The sequence below is a fragment of the Podospora pseudoanserina genome (assembly GCF_035222485.1).
Source record: "Podospora pseudoanserina strain CBS 124.78 chromosome 7 map unlocalized CBS124.78p_7, whole genome shotgun sequence".
NCBI lineage: Eukaryota > Fungi > Ascomycota > Sordariomycetes > Sordariales > Podosporaceae > Podospora > Podospora pseudoanserina.
Genome location: NW_026946671.1, coordinates 1,464,244 through 1,482,751, shown reverse-complemented (window position 1 = coordinate 1,482,751; position 18,508 = coordinate 1,464,244). Strand labels below are relative to the sequence as shown.

The 18,508-nt window shown below is 53.6% G+C and overlaps 9 protein-coding genes across 9 annotated transcripts; 3 read left to right on the top strand and 6 right to left on the bottom strand.

Annotated features, from left to right (window-relative positions):
- Positions 1-164: 164 nt before the first annotated feature.
- QC764_711115 (uncharacterized protein) lies at positions 165-1,347 on the bottom strand (the record flags this gene model as incomplete). Its single annotated transcript, XM_062950734.1, has 4 exons — positions 165-444; positions 498-643; positions 746-995; positions 1,061-1,347. The coding sequence occupies 4 exons, from the start codon at positions 1,345-1,347 to the stop codon at positions 291-293; spliced, it is 837 nt and encodes a 278-aa protein (XP_062796770.1). The 3' UTR covers positions 165-290.
- An 855-nt stretch (positions 1,348-2,202) lies between these two features.
- Positions 2,203-8,033, bottom strand: DCP2 (mRNA-decapping enzyme subunit 2; the record flags this gene model as incomplete). Its single annotated transcript, XM_062950733.1, has 2 exons — positions 5,107-8,033; positions 2,203-5,048 (listed from the first exon to the last, which is right to left on the bottom strand). Exons 1-2 carry the CDS (start codon positions 5,135-5,137, stop codon positions 2,203-2,205), a joined length of 2,877 nt encoding a protein of 958 aa, XP_062796768.1. The 5' UTR covers positions 5,138-8,033.
- Positions 5,912-7,258, top strand: QC764_711100 (uncharacterized protein; the record flags this gene model as incomplete). The annotated part of the gene is made up of 2 exons (XM_062950732.1): positions 5,912-6,643; positions 6,703-7,258. Exons 1-2 carry the CDS (start codon positions 6,354-6,356, stop codon positions 7,256-7,258), a joined length of 846 nt encoding a protein of 281 aa, XP_062796769.1. The 5' UTR covers positions 5,912-6,353.
- Positions 8,034-8,328: 295 nt separating the features above from the next.
- RNR2 (Ribonucleotide-diphosphate reductase (RNR), small subunit) lies at positions 8,329-10,177 on the top strand (the record flags this gene model as incomplete). Its single annotated transcript, XM_062950731.1, has 3 exons — positions 8,329-8,358; positions 8,433-8,687; positions 8,752-10,177. The coding sequence occupies 3 exons, from the start codon at positions 8,329-8,331 to the stop codon at positions 9,694-9,696; spliced, it is 1,230 nt and encodes a 409-aa protein (XP_062796767.1). The 3' UTR covers positions 9,697-10,177.
- A 329-nt stretch (positions 10,178-10,506) lies between these two features.
- QC764_711080 (uncharacterized protein) lies at positions 10,507-11,278 on the bottom strand (the record flags this gene model as incomplete). The annotated part of the gene is made up of 2 exons (XM_062950730.1): positions 10,996-11,278; positions 10,507-10,926 (listed from the first exon to the last, which is right to left on the bottom strand). The coding sequence occupies exons 1-2, from the start codon at positions 11,065-11,067 to the stop codon at positions 10,507-10,509; spliced, it is 492 nt and encodes a 163-aa protein (XP_062796766.1). The 5' UTR covers positions 11,068-11,278.
- Positions 11,279-11,328: 50 nt separating this feature from the next.
- QC764_711070 (uncharacterized protein) lies at positions 11,329-12,870 on the bottom strand. The gene is made up of 2 exons (XM_062950729.1): positions 12,424-12,870; positions 11,329-12,371 (listed from the first exon to the last, which is right to left on the bottom strand). Exons 1-2 carry the CDS (start codon positions 12,776-12,778, stop codon positions 11,608-11,610), a joined length of 1,119 nt encoding a protein of 372 aa, XP_062796765.1. The 5' UTR covers positions 12,779-12,870; the 3' UTR covers positions 11,329-11,607.
- A 233-nt stretch (positions 12,871-13,103) lies between these two features.
- On the top strand, positions 13,104-15,364 carry OAC1 (Mitochondrial oxaloacetate carrier protein). The gene is made up of 3 exons (XM_062950728.1): positions 13,104-13,870; positions 13,948-14,624; positions 14,696-15,364. The coding sequence occupies exons 1-3, from the start codon at positions 13,854-13,856 to the stop codon at positions 14,932-14,934; spliced, it is 933 nt and encodes a 310-aa protein (XP_062796764.1). The 5' UTR covers positions 13,104-13,853; the 3' UTR covers positions 14,935-15,364.
- A 197-nt stretch (positions 15,365-15,561) lies between these two features.
- Positions 15,562-16,963, bottom strand: CTU2 (Cytoplasmic tRNA 2-thiolation protein 2; the record flags this gene model as incomplete). The annotated part of the gene is made up of 3 exons (XM_062950727.1): positions 16,732-16,963; positions 16,258-16,671; positions 15,562-16,199 (listed from the first exon to the last, which is right to left on the bottom strand). The coding sequence occupies exons 1-3, from the start codon at positions 16,757-16,759 to the stop codon at positions 15,562-15,564; spliced, it is 1,080 nt and encodes a 359-aa protein (XP_062796763.1). The 5' UTR covers positions 16,760-16,963.
- A 186-nt stretch (positions 16,964-17,149) lies between these two features.
- QC764_711040 (uncharacterized protein) lies at positions 17,150-18,140 on the bottom strand (the record flags this gene model as incomplete). Its single annotated transcript, XM_062950726.1, has 3 exons — positions 17,150-17,955; positions 18,006-18,071; positions 18,122-18,140. 3 exons carry the CDS (start codon positions 18,138-18,140, stop codon positions 17,150-17,152), a joined length of 891 nt encoding a protein of 296 aa, XP_062796762.1.
- Between the last annotated feature and the right edge of the window lie 368 nt (positions 18,141-18,508).

Here is an 18,508-nt window from a genome sequence, read left to right as displayed (position 1 = left end):
CCAGATGTTAGGGGAACGGTCAGAATAGGGCTGAGTTTCCCCACCTTCCCCGCATCTGTCAGGTGGGGCTTGGGGTTGTTCGCTACATCGGGGTGGGATGGGGCTACCCTGTATCTAGCTTATCGCGATCTCCTAATGTCGATGCTTTCAAGTTTCTGATGAGATGCAGTACTCGAGAAATAAATCAACTTTTGGGCTGACTACGGAAAGTAACTTGCTATGGGACAAAAAGAAACACAACCGCCGGAACCAACCAAAACCCAAGGAAAAACCGCATATATACGCATCATCTACACAACGCCCCATGCCCGATCAACAGGCAACTCAACCCCGTTGATAGTCCTCGCCTGATCACTTACCAGAAACAGGATCGTCTTGGCGACCTCGAGGGCGGTGATGGGTGGTAGTGGTGCGATGGGGTTTGCCTGAAGGGCGTGGACTGGTCTGTCACTGTCAGTCGATTTGTTTAATGAGATAATGAGGAGGGTTGAACATACTCGACAGCTCTGTACCCCTCCAGATCAACCCTTTGTTCTTTTGTTATCCTGTTCCCGACTGAGGAGTCGACTGAGCCGGGGAGGACGGCGTTGGCGCGGATGTTTTCGTTGCGGAAGCGCCAGGCGACGTTTTTTGTTGCTCCTATCTGCCCCGGTACTTCACGTCAGTTTTGATTGGGTTGGGAAACGAAGTAGGGGAAGGGGAAGAGGGGGGGGTGATATAAAAGGGGAAAAAGGGCGGGGATTACCAGCCCGTGCTTTGAAGCTGTGTAGGCAACCCCAGCAACAGCACCACTCCTCCCCGCGGTGCTAGCCACATTGACAATCACGCCCCCTTCCGGCCTCTGTTTGAGGTAAGGAATCACGGCCCTCATCATTTTCACGGGGACGGTGAGGTTGACGGCGATGACGTTGTCCCAGTCTGGATCGAGGAGTGTGTCGGCTGAGGAGAAGGTGTCGAGGATGCCGGCTACATTGACCAACACATCAACTCTCCCGCTAAAACAAGCATTAGTGATAACACAAAAGGGGGGAAACGGGGGGGGGAGGGGGGGAAGACATACCCAAAATGGTGAGCAATTCTCACACCTTCTTCTATCTGTCCTGGGAGGGTTAGGTCCCCTAGATGAAAATGAAATCTACCGTGGTCTTCCACCCGCAAAAGGTCGTAGTCAAACGGTGTGATGTCCAGCCCCACGACCTGGAACTGGTGGGAAAGAAAGAGTTGCGTTGTGGCGAGGCCTATGCCGGAGGAGCAGCCGGTTATGATTGCCAGGCGGGAGTACCCCAGGGGATCGATGTGGTGAGGGGGGGGGTGGTAGAGGGTGTCTGGGGTGGGGGTGTAGAGCATTTTGTTTGGGTGCTATATCGTAGGTTGGTTGAGTAGGTAGATGTTGTAAGTCAGGTTGGTTGATGTGTAGCCTCAACAGCAATATCTCAATGCTGCCCTCGATCTTCGAGATATCTTAGGTAATCAAGTCAATTTGATGAAGAGAAAGGCCAAGTTCAGTCCTGAGATGGGCAAAACAAACTCCAGGTTACGAACCTTGCCCCTCTCTTATACCTCTTCTCTCCTCATCCATCCCAACAATTCTCTCTCCAACATCCCTCACACTCACAAAAAAAAAGAGAAAAAAAAACACCAACGGCGACGCGGCCGGCCACGCCCACAAAGTGGTATGATCTATCCTGACTCCTCATCACAGCCGTGGCGAGACTTCATCTTCAGCCCGCTCCCCATTAAAAAAAAGGGGGGTCAGCCAAGCAAACCCCAAGCTCGTGGGGTGGTCTGTTCTACGTGGGGGAGCACACCCTCTCCAACTAGAACATCAGACCACTTTCTGGCGTGCCTCACGACACCAACACACAGTCAAATGATCACACAACCGCCAACTCACTATACTGAGAAAGTGACCCAAACACCATCCAGAACCAGAGTCATCATAATACAAGTATCCTTTCAATAACCTAAGTAGCTAGCTAGCAAGAGCCTGCTTCATAAGCACCTTTGTGCAGCAACCGCTGCAAATAATGTAAACCATTGATGGAAATTTCGCTTTGATGTATGCACCGGTCCAAATTACAACCACCATTTGCTGTTGGCAAGAAATCACAAAAATCCTCACCACCATATAGAATCCCTCTACACTAAAAGTCCCCAAGAACAAACAGAAAAACAACATATGCCCTACTTCAAACCCAGATATCATGTCTGGGAGCGCGCCTGATTAGATACCGACTCCAAATACAAAAGCAAAAAGTTCCGATCGGCCGGGGAGATGGGTGTCTGGCTGCCCCGGCGAGAGTTGGTTGCGCTCGGTACCCGACTACTGTTGCCGGTTGCATGGACATTCTCCACGCCTGTGACTGACGGGGCCATGCCGCCGGCGTTGCCCTGTGACGCAAGAGACGCAACTCTCGATCTGGGAGTAGTAGACCGGACTTGATCATACACCATGGACTCCTTCATCTTGCCGTTGGCCGAAAGCCCAGTGGGCGAGGGCTGTGCCTTTCCGAAAAGCGACAGCAACTTCTGCTTCTGGTCCGCGTTGCCACTAGGTTGACGCTGATGATGCTGATACTGCTGATGCTGCAGCAGTTGCTGGGGCGGACCAACAGGTTGCTGAGGCGGGAAAGTAGGACTTGCGTACGGCGACTGGCGCTGAGGCTGAGGCTGACCGTATGGAAGGCTGCCCGCCTGGGCTGGCGGGAGCTGGGGGGACTTCTTCGTCTCCTGGTCAAGCTGATGGAACAAAGAGCGGTCCCGCGGAGACGGAAGACCAGAGCCTGAATTCCTGGCATCCTTCCTCTGGGGGCTCAAGCGTCTCTGAAGACGATGGATTTGCGAGTCCATCGAGTCATTGCTTTGGGCCGACTCGGGCTGCTTGGGCCGAGTGAGGATCTGAACGGCCCTGTATGGAAGGTTGAGCTCTGGATTCATCTGGACGGGAGCACCATTGGCTTCAGCAGCTCGGGCGATGGCCTCCGCATTGGATGGTCCGCCATATGGTTGGCTATTATTGGACCCATATCCTGGCCGTTCACCGTCCGACTTGATGGACGATCTTGTGATTTCGTTGCTTAGGGGACTTCCACGGCCTGGCTTTTTGAACATGTCCAACAACGCCGAGCGGTGCGACTCCGTTGATTGCGGCGGTCTTGGGGCCACAACTGGGTTTGCGGCGGCGTGTTGTGACACTTGTGGAGCCACTGCATGCTGCGGCTGAGGCCCATACCGCTCACCATAACCCTGAGGAACATTCACCGCGTGGTGCGGCAAATACTGCGCAGCTGAGTTGGGAGCTTGTGTATGGGATGGAGCACTGGGCCAGCCCTGTCCAGACGGATGATAGCCAGCGTGCTGTTGTCCCGCGGGAGCGACATCGCTTTGAGGGGTAGCCACCGGCGTTGTTTCTTGTGTACGGGAGGTATTGCTCTTGAAAGCATTCAGAAGAGACATGTGATGATGTGTCAGCTGAGGAGCAGCCTTTCGAGGTGCTCCTTGATTCTGATAACCAGCTCCATCTTGCCCCTGGACCGGGATCGAATGGTGGCTTCCCTGCGGCGCTTGCAAACCATTATGGTGGGCAGTCTCTGGAATGTTGGGAGTCTGAAGAATGCTTCTGGTGAGAAGTGATTGCTGAACCTGGGGGGGCAACGGCTGCGGGTGGAGAAGAACGGGTTCCTTCTGCACTGGACGCGGGCCAGCCATGTACGAGTTATCCCCGTAGGCCTGGGTAGGCATCTGGTGGGGGACCCGCTGTTGTGTAAAGTATTCTTGAGAGACATTTTGATTCCCGTGAGGTTGGATAGGGAAGTTGGGCGGCGGCTGATTAGGTGGTACAGGTAACCGGTTGGTTGGATGATGATGGTGCGGAGTGTGCGGCTCCGGAGCAGTCGTGTAAGTGAGCTCCAACGGCGTGTGCGGGACTTGGTTACCGTACTGCTGCTGCTGGTAATACTGATGTTGAGGCTGCGGAGGCTGTTGGTGATGTTGCTGGGGCAGCTGTTGATAATGCTGGGGCTGCTCGTGATACCCTTGAGGAAGATGAGCCGCCTCGGTCTCAGTATTCTTTTGAAGAAGGGCCAACAGAGCGTTCCCTTTGTTGGCTGTCGCCGCCGGAGCAGGGTGCGGATTCACATGTGTCCCACTAGGGGGAGGCTGCACCTGGAGAAGACGCTGAAGTTCAGCCGTCGCCCCTTCAATGGTTTCGATGCTCTCCGTGGGCCCAGCAACAGGCTCTGTCTGGGTACCGAGGTCATCCTCTGTGAGAGGTTCTTCGATAGGAATATGGACAGGTACATGCGATCCGCGGGCTGCGTCCTTCTGCTTTTGCTGTTGGACCCATTTCTTGAGTTGGACAAGAAAAGGAGCCACCATGTAGAACTTGTTCGCATTCGAAGCCGCAGCGGCATCATCCTGTTGATTCCCCTTGCGGTTCCGAAACGCGGGAAGCTCAGAGAGCTTGTACCACTGAATTTTACTGATCTCTTTCCTGGTCTTTGGATGGAAGTTGGTGTCCATGGGCACATTCCGGAAAACATAGAGTCGAATTTGCTGATCCCGCATCGACATCTGGATGTACTTCACTTCATCATCCCTAGGCACCAGCCCAGCTTCCCTGATGTCGAAACCTGTTTCCTCGTAGACCTCTCGAATGGCGCAGTCCAAGTCATCCTCGTCCTTGTTGATTTTGCCTCTGGGGAAACTCCAGTTGGCGCCCTTCTTCCAGCCCTTGACCAACACAGTCGAGTCCATGGCCTCATTCAGCAGGATAGCTCCTCTGACGGGAACTCTGGTCTTGTACTGGAGAAACTCCTCGAACGCTCGCATGTGGTTTTCAGCCGAGAAGGAGGCCAGCAGGGGACAGTGCTGGAAGATTCGAAGACAGAAACTTCGGAGCGACATCGACGGGAGTGTAGGGTCCAGCGGACGTATAAAATCTTCGTAGAACCATTGTGCCTCTTCGACCTGGAAGCAAATTCGGGCCACGGATGACAGATCCTCCTTGGGCAGGTTTATGATGAATCGGACACAAAGGTCGTCCAACCCTGGGCAAACAGGTCAACAGGTGTCATCCAACCGAGCGGTACCAAAAAAGATACATACAATCTTCGAGTTGCATCTTGTTTTCGGCCATGACAGTGTGCTGTGGTGTGGCATATCAACAGCCTGGTTTCCTGAGGGGTGGTCGTCTGTAGGGCAGCAACAGCGCAAAAGGCAGTCCAGGTTGCGTGGGAACTACTTTGCGGTTCTAGGTTGGAGGTGTTTGCGGGTACGGAATGAGGTAAGGAAGTGGTCTGTGTTTCTGGTCGATCGATTTGTGTTTGTTTGGCGAGGGCTTCGCTGGCGGACTGGCTCGGCAGGTTCAGGCTTGGACCGCCAAATCGCAAAGGTAAGAGTTTCCCCACCGCAAGGCAATGCGTGCGCTTCAGAGTCTAGACTGGACAAGCAAGAGAAAATTTGCACAGATACAAAGCAAAGCAGTGATAGGCAGGTGAGAGAAAAGGCTCAGGTGTGTGGCCGAATTGGGCGGGAGCTGTCGACAAACGCTATCGGCGGGTCAACCATGGAATCTAGAATGGGATGGGGAGAGACGTGTGCAGACGTGGACGGCATTGATTTGTCTCCACTGGCGCAGACTGGAGATGTTCGCAGAACCCAACTGTGGCTAGAGCCCAATTCACCCCACCAGTCCAGGGATTCAACGCCACATCCTGCTCCAGTCAAGCTTCTGCCAGGAGCGGATGTGGCGGTGCAGTCCCCCGCTCCCCGCACAAGATGGTGCATCTGGAAGAGGCCAACCACAACACACAAGTGTGTGGCAGTCCCGCGCCACACGGGCACGCTGAGCAGGGGTTACACCTTGAAGCTGCAGGGAGGTCGCCCAGGAACGTCATCACTCGGAAACAAGAAGACGTTTGATGCACAGGGCTAGACGTTGAGCCATGGGGCCAGCCAGCAGACATAAAGCAAGACGGAAGCTGCCACGGTCCAGCTGGTGCTTTTGTACTTGACCTTGTCGCTTCTTGTCTCTCTAGTACACCAGACCAACATCCCGACCCTCGGGTTCGTTGACTCTGGCGCCAAAAGTGTTTCCAATTTGGGTCTGACAAGCGCGAATCTGAAACCGACAAAGAGCCTGCCGCGACCAATACCTCACTTACAACCAGCCGGAGGCCAACTTGACAGCCGCCGGAGCCCGCAACAAAGCGTCGACTTTTATATCAACTCTCAGCCTCTGTTTTTTTCTGTGTTTCTCGTGCTCTGTGTGTTTTATTTCCATTCTTTTATTTCATATACATTCTTTTTTATTTTTTTATTTTTTTGATCGACATCGATCACCGCAAATCACCATGAACGTGGCTATCAAAATCCTGGAGAAGAAGGCTCTCAAGAAGCTGGGGAAGGACAAGACAAATACTAACTCGGAGAACCCTTACCTCGAAAAAGTCCCGGTCTACAAGAACGGTAAGGTCGCAAAGTACAAGACTCAGGAGAGACCTATTCCCCAAGGCCTTTCCAAGAATGACGCCAAGATTCTCAGGAAGATCCGCCGAAGAGCCTATCGTTGGGACATGGGGTTCAGTTGTTGCTGCATCCCCATCCGGTTCGGCTGGTCCGCCATCATCGGTTTGATTCCTGTGTAAGTATACCAGCAGCTGTCTCTGTGTGACCAAACATGGGCTAACAAATGTTCTGTAGCATTGGCGACTTTGCAGATTTCCTCATGGCTCTTGCTCTCATCAAGAAGGCCTCAAAGGTCGATGGTGGTCTTCCCAAGCGTCTGTATGGCATGATGTTCACCAACATCATGCTCGATCTGGCAATCGGTTTTATCCCTCTCATTGGCGACATCGCGGACGTTTTCTACCGAGCCAACACGAAGAATGCCTGGCTGCTCGACGCTTTCTTGACGGAAAAGGCAAAGGCGCTCCAGGCTGGTGTCGTTCAGGATCCAGAGACGGGCAGTATTGTCGAGATGCCGGACGAACTTGCAGGGGCCGAGGGGGATCGGGATGTCGAAACCGGGGTCACAAGAACGGGTACGATGCCATCGCTTGCCACTCCAGCCGCCGTAACACCGGCACGCTCTGGACGGCAGACAGGAGACATGACAGCGGCCCCGCAAAGTGCACTGGTAGCTCCTGTGAGGAATCTTACACCACCGCGAGCTCCGATCGGGGGAGGCCTTCCGGGTCGTCAGATTACACCAAAGCAGGACCCCAGAGACAATCGTGGGAAGGCTGGTCGGAGATAGTGTAGTTGCCCAGGTGACGTCAGGAGGTGTCAGGGGCCGCTTGGATATGGTGCTAGGAGGGCAATGCTGAAGCGAAGTGTTTTTATATTTCATTTGTTGCTTTTCATGAGCGAGGAGTTTTGGGAAACAGACTGCATCATGATACCCAGAGGCAAAGGGCATTTGAATAATAATAGTTTTCCTCATCTGCGAGACAGCGGGAATGTGTATTCTTCGAGAAAAGGTCTCAATATTCCAAGACCGGAGACAAGGCTGGGTCAAAATCAATTAATAATGAAGCCGCGAGACAGACGCGATTTGACGCGTCTCCCAGTTTGATCTGGTCAAGGATCCCATCTGATAATCTTTTCAACCCCACCTCTGCCCAGAGAGGTCCATGGCTGCTCACGGGGCAACAGCAGAATGGGTCAAAGTCTTGCAAGTTGCAACAGGGGAACTGCAGTGTAGGCCGATTCCAGGAGGGCAGATCGGGACCCGTCGGAGCTGCGAACAGTTCGCGTGTTTGGATTCTTGGAAGTGGAAGCCCAGCTGGTTCAATTCCAGGCAGGATGGGCCCGAGTGTGTCATGGTGGGGTCCATGGTGAAATTGTTGCAACGTGCATCCGAATAAATAAACTCTGACAAACGCTCACCCAACAGGCCACTGGAACAGGCATTGAATGGCGCGGCTGATGATGGATCTGATAAGAGCGAGAGGGCCGACTAGGAACAGGGAGCAAGGGACTGGTGGGATTGCCCGGTGATGCCCCTCTTGGAACAACCAAATGAGAGGCTGGTGTTGATGGAGGGCATCAGTGACGCCGCACAAAGTGCCTGGGCCCCCTGGAAAGAGACTACAGGCGTGTCGACGCGTATCCCTGCCGTACAGATTTAGTAAAGTGGGCCGCGTCCCAACGTGCAGCATTTAAGAGAATTCGCGACGCCCATATTTTGCTTGAGAAATTCTCTTTGTCTACACTCACAACAACTCTCCCAATCCCGCCACAGTCGTCACTCAGCAATTGCCTCTGATATTTCTTCTTCTTGTGGCCTTTGCACCTCCCATATTTCAGCCCTCAACTATCTTCACAATGGCCGCCGAAATCACACCTTCCAAGCAGGTCAGTAGCTAGCTACCTTTCCACGCGTCGGCTACTTTACGCGTCCACAAAGCTAACATCCTTTACTTTTGCAGGCTGCTTCCGCCATTGACGCCTTCAAGATGGAGTCTCCCGTCAAGAAGCTCAACTTTGCCCCATCCGACAAGGAAAACAAGCCTTTCAATGCCGACCTCACCACCCTCGAGGCCGAGATGGATGCCAAGTTTGAGAACAAGAAGGAGGAGATCAAGACAGTCGCTGCCCCAGAACCAAAGCAAGAGCTCCTCGATGAGCCGCTCCTCACCGAGAACCCTCAGCGCTTCGTCTTGTTCCCCATCAAGTACCATGAGGTATGTGACGCGACTTTGACGCGTTCTCAAGTTGGATCACGCGTACTAATTAAAACCCTTACAGGTCTGGCAAATGTACAAGAAGGCCGAGGCTTCCTTCTGGACTGCTGAGGAGATCGATCTCTCCAAGGATCTCCACGACTGGAGCAACAAGCTCAACGATGACGAGAAGTTCTTCATCTCCCATATCCTCGCCTTCTTCGCCGCCTCCGATGGTATCGTCAATGAGAACCTTGTCGAGCGTTTCAGCGCCGAGGTCCAGATTCCCGAGGCCCGCTGCTTCTACGGCTTCCAGATCATGATGGAGAACATCCACTCCGAGACCTACTCCCTTCTCATTGATACCTACATCAAGGAGCCATCTCAGCGCACCTACCTCTTCAATGCCATCGACACCATTCCCTGCATCCGCAAGAAGGCCGACTGGGCCCTTCGGTGGATCTCCGACAAGGATGCCTCCTTCGCCCAGCGCCTTGTTGCCTTCGCTGCTGTTGAGGGTATCTTCTTCAGTGGTGCTTTCGCCTCCATATTCTGGCTCAAGAAGCGCGGCCTCATGCCTGGTCTCACCTTCTCCAACGAGCTCATCTCCCGTGATGAGGGTCTCCACACCGACTTTGCCTGCCTTCTGTTCTCTCACCTCAACAACAGACCCAGCAAGCAGCTCGTCGAGGACATCATCCGCGATGCCGTCTCTATTGAGCAGGAGTTCCTCACCGAGGCTCTTCCCTGCGCCCTGCTCGGCATGAACTCGAACCTCATGAAGCAGTACATTGAGTTCGTCGCTGACCGTCTCCTTGTCGCCCTCGGCAACGACAAGATCTACCGCTCCACCAACCCCTTCGACTTCATGGAGAATATCTCCCTCGGCGGCAAGACCAACTTCTTCGAGAAGCGTGTCGGCGAGTACCAGAAGGCTGGTGTCATGAACAGCACCAAGAAGTTTGAGGAGTCTGCTGAGGAGAGCAAGAACGAGAACGGCGGCGACTTTGCCTTTGACGAGGACTTTTGAGCGTCTTGTCATTTGCGCTGCTGCTGATTTCTCTGCTCTTTTTGTCTTTTTATAACGACTAATACCCCCTCACGCATTTCTTTTTTTCTTTTCATAAACTTCTGGTATAGACAGAAGGATAACGTCACAGGCGGAGCGGGCGGGCAAATCTTGTATGTTGGATAGTAATCCCCTGAAGGTCATGTACAACAAAGACTGTTTTGTTACGGATTACGGTAGGCAGGCGTGGATTTCCACATCATTGAAAGGCGTCTGGAGTTTTGTTTTTGCTGAACGCGCAAACAAAGAACGAAATGGGTTCTTTTAGGGATGGATGATGGATGCCTCATGAGTATGAGGTGGGATATTTGGGAAGGAAAGAGACATACATAAGTAGTATGGGATTGTATGAGTAGGACCTCAGCTAATGAAGGGATTACACTGCACTGTTTGTTCCTCGCATGAAATATCTTGGTGTCGAATGTGATTGTGTCCAGTTTTGATGTCTCGGTTGTTACTATGCCATTTTTGTTGTCGTGTGGGAAAGACTGGCGTTCACCCATGTTGTCCACGACTTGATGCGGCCCATTTTGTCTAGAAATCTTGATAGTCCTCTCCCGCTCGCACCCTGCGCCTTTAACGAATGCTTCCCATTTCCAAGAGTCACGCGCGTTCAACCGTCTTGTGTGGCCCTTTGGAAACTCTTGGGCTGATTTCTTTATTATATTTGATGATTTCGACTCTGCGGTTACCTCTTGACGTTCCCTTCCTCATCATCCCCCCTACCCTCCCTTATCATCCCCCTACCCTCCCTCATCATCCCCCCACCCATTACCTCTTCCCCTTCTTCTTCTTCTTCCCCCCACCACCACCTGCCCCTCCCACCTGCGGTACTTGCTTCTCAGCAGCAGCCACCACCGGCATAGCAATCCCACTCCCCTGTCCCTCCCCAGCTCCCCCGTCCGCCGCCGCCTCCCCCATCTCCACATCCCCCTCCTCCTTCTTCAACCCCCTTTCTTCCTCCCTCCCAGCCGCCCTCCCCGCCAACGTTCCAAGCATCTGCACCAACCTCCCCACCTCCTGCGCCTTGCTAGTCTTGTACTTGAGACTAACCCCGCTCTTTGGGTCAAACGTCGTGATCACCAAGTGTCCCCTCTTTCCCCTCTTCTCATCCTCAACTACCTGCTCGGGCGTGGCAGACTTGGGGGTTCGGTGGGCGGGGGAGAGGTGGTAGTTTGTTGATATTCTTGTCTGCCATACCACAAAATTAGTTGGGACAATAAACAGGGAAAAAAAAAAAAAGGGGGGAGGAAGACAAACGGTGGTAGGTCGAGCGGCGAGCAAGAGGGAGGAGTGATGCAGCCAGTCTTCTGATTTGGAGTAGTAGGGCATCTTGACGGTGTTGTTCTGACACTCGGTTCGCAGCGCGTAGTTTGTGAAAAAAGTTAAATGGGGACAGGAAAAATCAATTTGCGCACGCGCTGCGACTGGGAGAGGTCGTGTCGTCAAGGTTGAATGGTCAAACAAGGTCGCAAGCTTCGAGAATTGGGTGTCATGGGTGAATGTCCACACCTTTGAGTGACAGTTTCCGGTGGGGCCAAGCTGGCTGGACTAAAATGCGGGGCGCTTGGAGAGCTTTCTTCCCCTAACTTCAAACAGCATCGACGTCTCAGCAGCTCAATAAATAAAAAAAATGCTCAAAAGATAACCCCAAATCAAATTATTCAACAACACTACTTTTGTCTACGAAGCTTTTTTGCCCGCGCCAATACGCCCGAAATATCCCATGGGTATCATAACTGCTACTTTACAACCAAAAATAAAATAAAAAATGGCACGCCCCTAACCATCCTCTGGAACATTGTCGTCCCAAGGGATCTTGTCCTGCCATAAGAAATACTCGTCTGCCGACTTCACCCCATACTTTTCTTTCTACGAATTGGGGGGGTCTGGAAGCCAAAACAGCAGCTCCTGGTCTGCCGTCGCAATCATGTTGTACCGCGGGTTGTACGCCACCACGGCTGCCTCTCTCTTCTCTTCCAAAATATGCGCCGGCTCCAAGACTTGCTTCGAGTCTGGTGTCATGAGCGTGTCCCAGACCAACAAGTCTGATTTTCCACCGCTCAAGACATAGCGACCGTCAGGGGTGAAGCAGCACTCGCCGCTGCTTTCCACGTGTCCGCCGTCGTTCTCGCCGGCGGCAAGCCGTCTTGTACCACCGTTCGGCTTCCTGAGGAAGGCTTTGAGGCTGCCGTCAAACGAGTCCAGCAGGAAATGGCCGTTGCCTCGCGACCCAAGAAGGATGTGCTTCCCGTCGTTGGAGAACTCCAGCTTCGTCCATCCCCTAAAGGCCATTTCTGGATCGGCGGGCCCTCTGGCTTTGACGAGGTCGAACGTCGAGAACGGCGCTTTATGGTAGTTGCGATAGTCGTAGAGGAGAATGCTTCCGCTGCTAGGGCTAGCAACCGCGAACACCTGGCCCGACGGGTCCCACGCCGACAGGTAGGGGGTGTTGAGATAGAGTGTACCGGTCCAGTTCTTGGTTTGGGTGTTCCATAACCTAACCGTGTTGTCAAGGCTGCAGGAGATAAAGTTGTCGGTGCCCGGGTGCATGGTGAGACAGGTCACGGCGCCTTCGTGGCCGTCAAAGTAGCGGATGAAGGAGCTGTCGTGGGTTGCGAGATATCTGATCGCGTCTGTTCTCACTCGTTAGAAGCCATTGGGTAGTCTGGCGGCAGTGATTCCCACCATTTTCGCGAGTACTGGCGTAAATGACACTTGAACTTGTGTGGGTGAACTTGGCAAGCTTCACACCATACTTCTTGCTGATGAGCATCTTGTCATGTCGACCCTCTTTGACATTGTAGATCTGAATCGTCCTATCGCTCTCAGAGGTCATGCAAAGCTCGCCCGGGTCGTCGAAATCGATCGAGAGAATGTAAGGATTCGACTTGTTGTCCTCGATGTCTTCACGATTGAACAGCTTGGTTGGCCTGAAGTTTGCAATCACCTCGGTGACTGGTGCAGTGGGAGGGCCATTCACACCACCTAGACCCCGCAAGGCAGGAGACGCGTCGTCGAGGTCCATCGGTACGGGCGCCATAATGAAATATGTTTGGATGTAGCGAGCGCGACGTAAAGAGGAGTATGCAAACTGATGTTTTGATGGCTGACCGAGTACAGAAACACGGCCGCAGTTGAGCAGCACGACAAATGGGCCCCACCAACTGCCCGGTTTCTGCCAGGCGGTCAAAATAAAGGCGGTGAGTGTCTGACCGGCTGGCAGCGGGCTTGTGCACCTGCGAGCATTGGCCAATCAGTCCTGGAGAAACCCTAACCCGGAGTACCGTACAACAACACCGAACGTCCATTTCTTCCCCACACCGCAAGCGGCCCTGAGATCCACACCTATCAAAGGCCAGGGTTCCCAGTCCCCCAGATCAAACTGTCCGACAGCCGTCCACCCGCCTACCATCCCTCCCCGAAAGCCGGAGCTCCCAAGTCTTTGACCCTGCATCGCGAAGACTGACAGCGAGGAACAAATCCCGCGAAATCCCTTCCTGTTGAGCTCCGACTCCGCAGTTTTCCCATCTCGCCGGTCATCCCGGTACTCGAGGCGAGCTGCCGGGATAGGTACAGCTGTACCTTCCCAGTTGAAACTCCCAAAAGCATTGCGTGACACGGTGACACAGTGACACAGTGACACGCAGTCCCAGTTTAACCATAATCGAGTCAGCGTGTGAGTCCAGACGATGTTCCGGGTATAAGCGGTCCTCTCCCTATCCTAGTCCCCATTGTTTCACCCGCCCGTTTTTCAAAGGTCCTAGTATCAGTCTATCTCTATTTACTCTTTCCCCCGACATCCCAAGCCTACCCGCGACCTTTTGTACCTATCGTGAAGTTGAAGAGAGAGTGGTGCTGCCACCTGGGGACCTCGACCCTCCTTAGACCCGCGTCCCCCCTTCCCTAAGGAATCGCAGCACCGAGAAGTATTTGGGCTCCGACAACCGGCACAAGACCCGGCATTGGTTCTTACCAGGTTCGCTGGCCGCTTCAAGCCGTGAAATAATTATAACCGCGAACCAAGCACCACTACCCCTCGGTCAAACTTGTTGTCAGACAACACTTCGTAGAGCTTCTGCACAAAAGAAGATAGCCCAACACTACTCGCTTGCACAATGTCGACAACAGCTGGGTAGGTTTTCCCGTCATACACATACCTACCTCACAAGAGAGAAAGAGAGATCTAACATGTCCCCTCCCGTCCTAAAGCGCCTTCATAGCAGGCGGAATCGCCGCCTGCGGAGCCGTAACGGCCACCCACCCCTTCGAAACAGTCAAGATCCGCATGCAGCTCCAGGGCGAGCTACAGACCAAAGGCCACCAACCTCACCACTACCGCGGCCCCCTCCACGGCGTCTCTGTCATTGTCCGAAACGAAGGCATCCGGGGCATCTACCGCGGCATCGGGTGCGCCTACATCTACCAGGTCCTCCTCAACGGCTGCCGGCTAGGCTTCTACGAGCCCATGCGCGCCGGGCTGGCGAAGCTGATGCTCAACGACGCGGCCAAACAGAACCTGGGCATCAACATGTTTTGCGGCGCGGCGTCTGGCATCATGGGCGCCGCGGCGGGGAGCCCGTTCTTTCTGGTCAAGACGAGGCTGCAGAGCTTCTCGCCTTTTTTGCCGGTGGGGACGCAGCATCGGTACAGGAATGCGCTGGATGGGTTGAGCCAGATTTTCAGGGCGGAGGGGGTGAGGGGGTTGTATAGGGGTGTTGGGGCGGCGATGATCAGGACGGGGTTTGGGAGCTCGGTGCAGCTGCCTACGTACTTTTTCGCAAAGAGGAGGTTGCAGAAGCACTTTGGGATGGAGGAGGGGGCGCCGCTGCATTTGGCGAGCAGTACGGCTAGTGGGTTTGTGGTTTGTGTTGTTATGCATCCTCCTGGTATGTTTTTTCCGCCCCCTTTGCAGATCTCCCCCTTGCAAAGCCAATGCTGACTATGAGATTCGACACAGACACAATCATGTCCCGCCTCTACAACCAGAATGGCAACCTCTACAAGGGCGTCTTTGACTGCCTGGCCAAGACGATCAAGACGGAGGGCTTCTTCGCCATCTACAAGGGCGTGTTCCCACATCTGGCCAGGATCCTGCCGCACACCATCCTGACGCTCAGCTTGGCCGAGCAGACCAACAAGTTGATGAAGAAGCTCGAGGAGAGGATCCTCTCGCCACCAGAAACACAATCGATTTAGACGGCATGATTTTAGCGCTTACATCCTGTTTCTGCTTTCTTTTTTCTCTTTTTCTTTCCCGCATTAGATACGGCGTTTATATCTTTTCGGCTTGGTTTTTTTGGGCGGGCGAGCTTTCCTTCAATGGGTTGGTTGTTTGTGGATGGGTGGTGGTGGTGACTTTTTTGAAAAATGAAGACATTTTTACACTCGGCGCCCCTCATGGATCAATCCCCCCGTCGTCTTTGAGATTTCTGGAATCTTGGCTGGGCTGGAGGATATTTGCTGTGTTTTTGATCCTGTCTGCCCTTTGGGCGTCAGGGATAGAGCGGAGAGCGGGGTTTTGTGTTGATACACTTGTCAAAGTTTGGTGGGGGTAATCATGGCGTGTTGTTGTTGTTATTGTTGTTGATGATGTTGTTGTTGATGATACCATTGTGTGTGGATATGGACTGGGGGATTGGGGGGCAATCTCTCTATACAAAAGCGATTGTGTACATAAGATAAAGACAAAAGGGGACGGATGGACGGGGAAAAGATGACCAGAGATCGTGTCAACCAGCGATCTCATTTTACTGGTGCTTTTTTTGATCTCATTCTACTGATGCTTTTTTCTCTCCTTCCATATCTGGTGACTGAACAAGTACCCTACCCCAAAGCACTCCTCTGACACCCATAACACAACCACCTCCTCCCTTCTCTCCTCCGTCTCTCCCCCTCCTCCGTCTCCCCCTCCTCATCGCCCACATCCCCCTCCCCCAGCTCCCCTCTCCACCTCTCATCCCCCTCCCCATCCATCGGCATCCCACAAAGCCCACACCCCTTTCTGTCCTCATCAAATATCCTCACCAACCTCGCGCTCGTCCTAGCAACATTGGCAACCACACTGGGGTAACTCCTCTCCACATCGGCAAAATACCTCGTCATGACCTCCTCGATGCTCAAATCCTTGTGGTTCAGCACCTGATGAGCCTCAGGGTTGTTTCTCTTTTCCACGTCAGGGATCAGTCCCGTCAAAGGCGGGGCGGTGAGCTTGGTGAACTCGACTAGTTCCTTGCGGAGGATGTCCCGGAGGGGGTGGAACACCAAAACGGGTTGGGAGAGATTGGGAAGGGAGAGGAGGCCGTCGTTTATTGTCCAGGGGAGGGAGAAGCCGCGGCCCTTGGCGGTTTGGGAGAGGGTTAATTCGGCGATGGCGGTGGTGCTGTGCCCTAACAGGAGGGCCTGGCTGGAGGTGGAGAGGGTGAGGGAGAGGAGGATGTGGCGGGTTAGGAGGCTGATAATGTCTGATTGGGAGGCTTGGGAGGGGGGCAGGGAGGAGAGGAGGGTTGGTAAGGTGGGGACTGGGGGGGGGGAGGGATAGGGCGGAGAGAAAAGAGGGCCAGTCTATCGAGGGGAGGGTGAGGGAGGATGATAGAGGGTGGGAGAGGAAGGTGAATGTTGGGTAGCGGGTTTTGTGTGGAAGGAGGAGAGATTCGGCGGTGGAGGGGGTGGTGAAGGTGTCGTTGTAGATGTGGACGACTGTTAGCTCAAAGGGGGCTGGCCGGCCTTTTGAGAGTTGGAACTGGCAGTTTTCGTGGAGGAGCTGGAGGAGGCAGGTGGAGGAGACGCCCAGGGAGAGGCCGAGGAGGTAGCGACGGGTGCCGATTTGGGGAGGGCCGGAGCCGGATGGGTTGGGGATGATGGGGGGTTTGGTCTCTTTGCCTAGAATGCCGAGCTGTTTGACGGATTTGGTGTTGATGAATTTTGTGAAGCAGTCTCTTGGGGGTGGTTAGCGTTTGATCAAAACGGTTTTGTGAAGAGGAAAAAAATACTTACACGCATACGGCGTGACTTCTCTGGTCATGTGTAGCCTCCTGAGTACGGCATTTTGTACAGAGCTGGGGTGATGACCCCGCTGTCGAGTTCGACGTCATTCTTCACGGGGGACTGCAGTTTGCAAGTCGAAATAAATCGTTTCAAAAGAGTTGAACTGCCGAATGCTGAGCCTGGATCGGATTTCCCTTGGTTCTTTGTGTGTAATATCTCAGGTTGCCATCTCACTTGTGTTCTTGAGTCACCGAAAGTTCATCCAAGGTTTTGCCTTTTGAACTTCATCTAAGATAGGGTTAGGGTTCATATAATGACTGGGCACGCTGGGACGAATAGGGGATCCAACCCTCTCCCACTGTTGTCTCTGTCTTGAGCACTAGATTTGGTCTCTTAAGATCTTCCGGTGCTATTTCACCACCCAAAGTCAAGGAAACACCTCATACGCCGGCCTCCTCATAAACATCCTCGACATCCTCCTCCTATCACCCACCTGCCCTCCCGCCGTTGTCTTTTGCTTCCCCATGGTCTTCCCAGCAACAAAAGCATCAGACCCTACATCCCCCCCAGTCAACAATGTGTTAATCACCGCCCCAAGAATCGTCAGAGCAACAACCCCAGCAAATAAGCTACTTGCCGTCCCTCCCACGCTAATGTCTACCATCGCCCCCGACATCAACACTCTTATCAACCTCGGCGCAGCAGCAGCAGTGCTCTGATAGGCACTGAACCCCATCACTGCCCCCGCAGCAGCCGCCCAGTCGAGACTCCTCGCCCACAAGGCCGCTTTGGCGTGGAGTTCGATCATGTCCTGAGAGGAGAAGTATATCTGGATCATGTTGGCCAGTATCGAGGCGATGAGAGAGAGTAGAAGTGGGAAGCCAGACAATACGATGAAACTGGACTGGAGGCTGAGGGCTAGACCGGCGAGGGCGAAATTTCCGCCGCCTTTGGACAGCGGGATGGAGCGAGCGAGGTCGGATTCGCGCTTGGAGTTGAGGATGCTGGAGGAGGAGGTGCAGAAGAGGGGGGGTGGGCCGAGGCATATTCCTATGACGGAGGTGAGCATCAGAGTTGATGGGACGGATAGGCTGGGAGATAGGGTACCATAGAAGCCAACTCGTAGGTCGACGACAATGTCTTGCCCGCCGATGTTTATTGGACTGTCGGTGCGGGCTATGACTGGGGAGACGTCGCTGAGGGAGGTGCTGCTGCAGCCAAGGGAGAGGATTACTGCTTGTGTGAGCATAACCCGATAGGGGTTTTGGAGAAGAGAGTCTCACGGTAGAGAATAAAGTTGAGCATTGGAAACACCACGACAAGAACCACCCGAGGAGCCTGAAGGATCCCTATGATATGTCAGAACGATTGAGAAAGGGATTAGAGAAGCTCAACCTACCAGAGGGTCGCGGTGCCATTGTTTGCGGCTACACACCCTTCAGTCCTGGAATTGGTTAGGGGCCCAAATGCTATGTGCTTTGATCAGTTTATGGAGGCCAGCGGGCTTGCATCATCACTCCAAGCCAAGTGAAAAGAGATAACTCAATGGGTGGACTCCAATTCAGAGCCCATATGGCATCACCAGTAGCAGCGAAAAGATGAGCGCAACGTCCATAATATAACAAGGAGGCAACAGTCTTTATTCAATCCCAGACGAACCAACAGGCCAGATCATTGATGCTATTCCGGAACACTCGGAATTCCAATCCGCCGTGTTTTGCAGACCGAGCCGGCCTCTCGAGACTCGCCGTCCAGAGTTTCAAAGCCCAGCAGGAACCAATCCGTC

What these genes read in the sequence shown, in the direction of transcription:
- OAC1 (XM_062950728.1), top strand. An exon ending in TGTTGTTATGCATCCTCCTG is followed by an intron (nt 14,625 to 14,695) that starts GTATGTTTTTTC and finishes GATTCGACACAG; the next exon opens with ACACAATCATGTCCCGCCTC.
- QC764_711070 (XM_062950729.1), bottom strand. Translation starts at nt 12,778, where the DNA reads ATGGCGCCCGTACCGATGGACCTCGACGACGCGTCTCCTGCCTTGCGG. An exon ending in CGCCAGTACTCGCGAAAATG is followed by an intron (nt 12,372 to 12,423) that starts GTGGGAATCACT and finishes GAGTGAGAACAG; the next exon opens with ACGCGATCAGATATCTCGCA.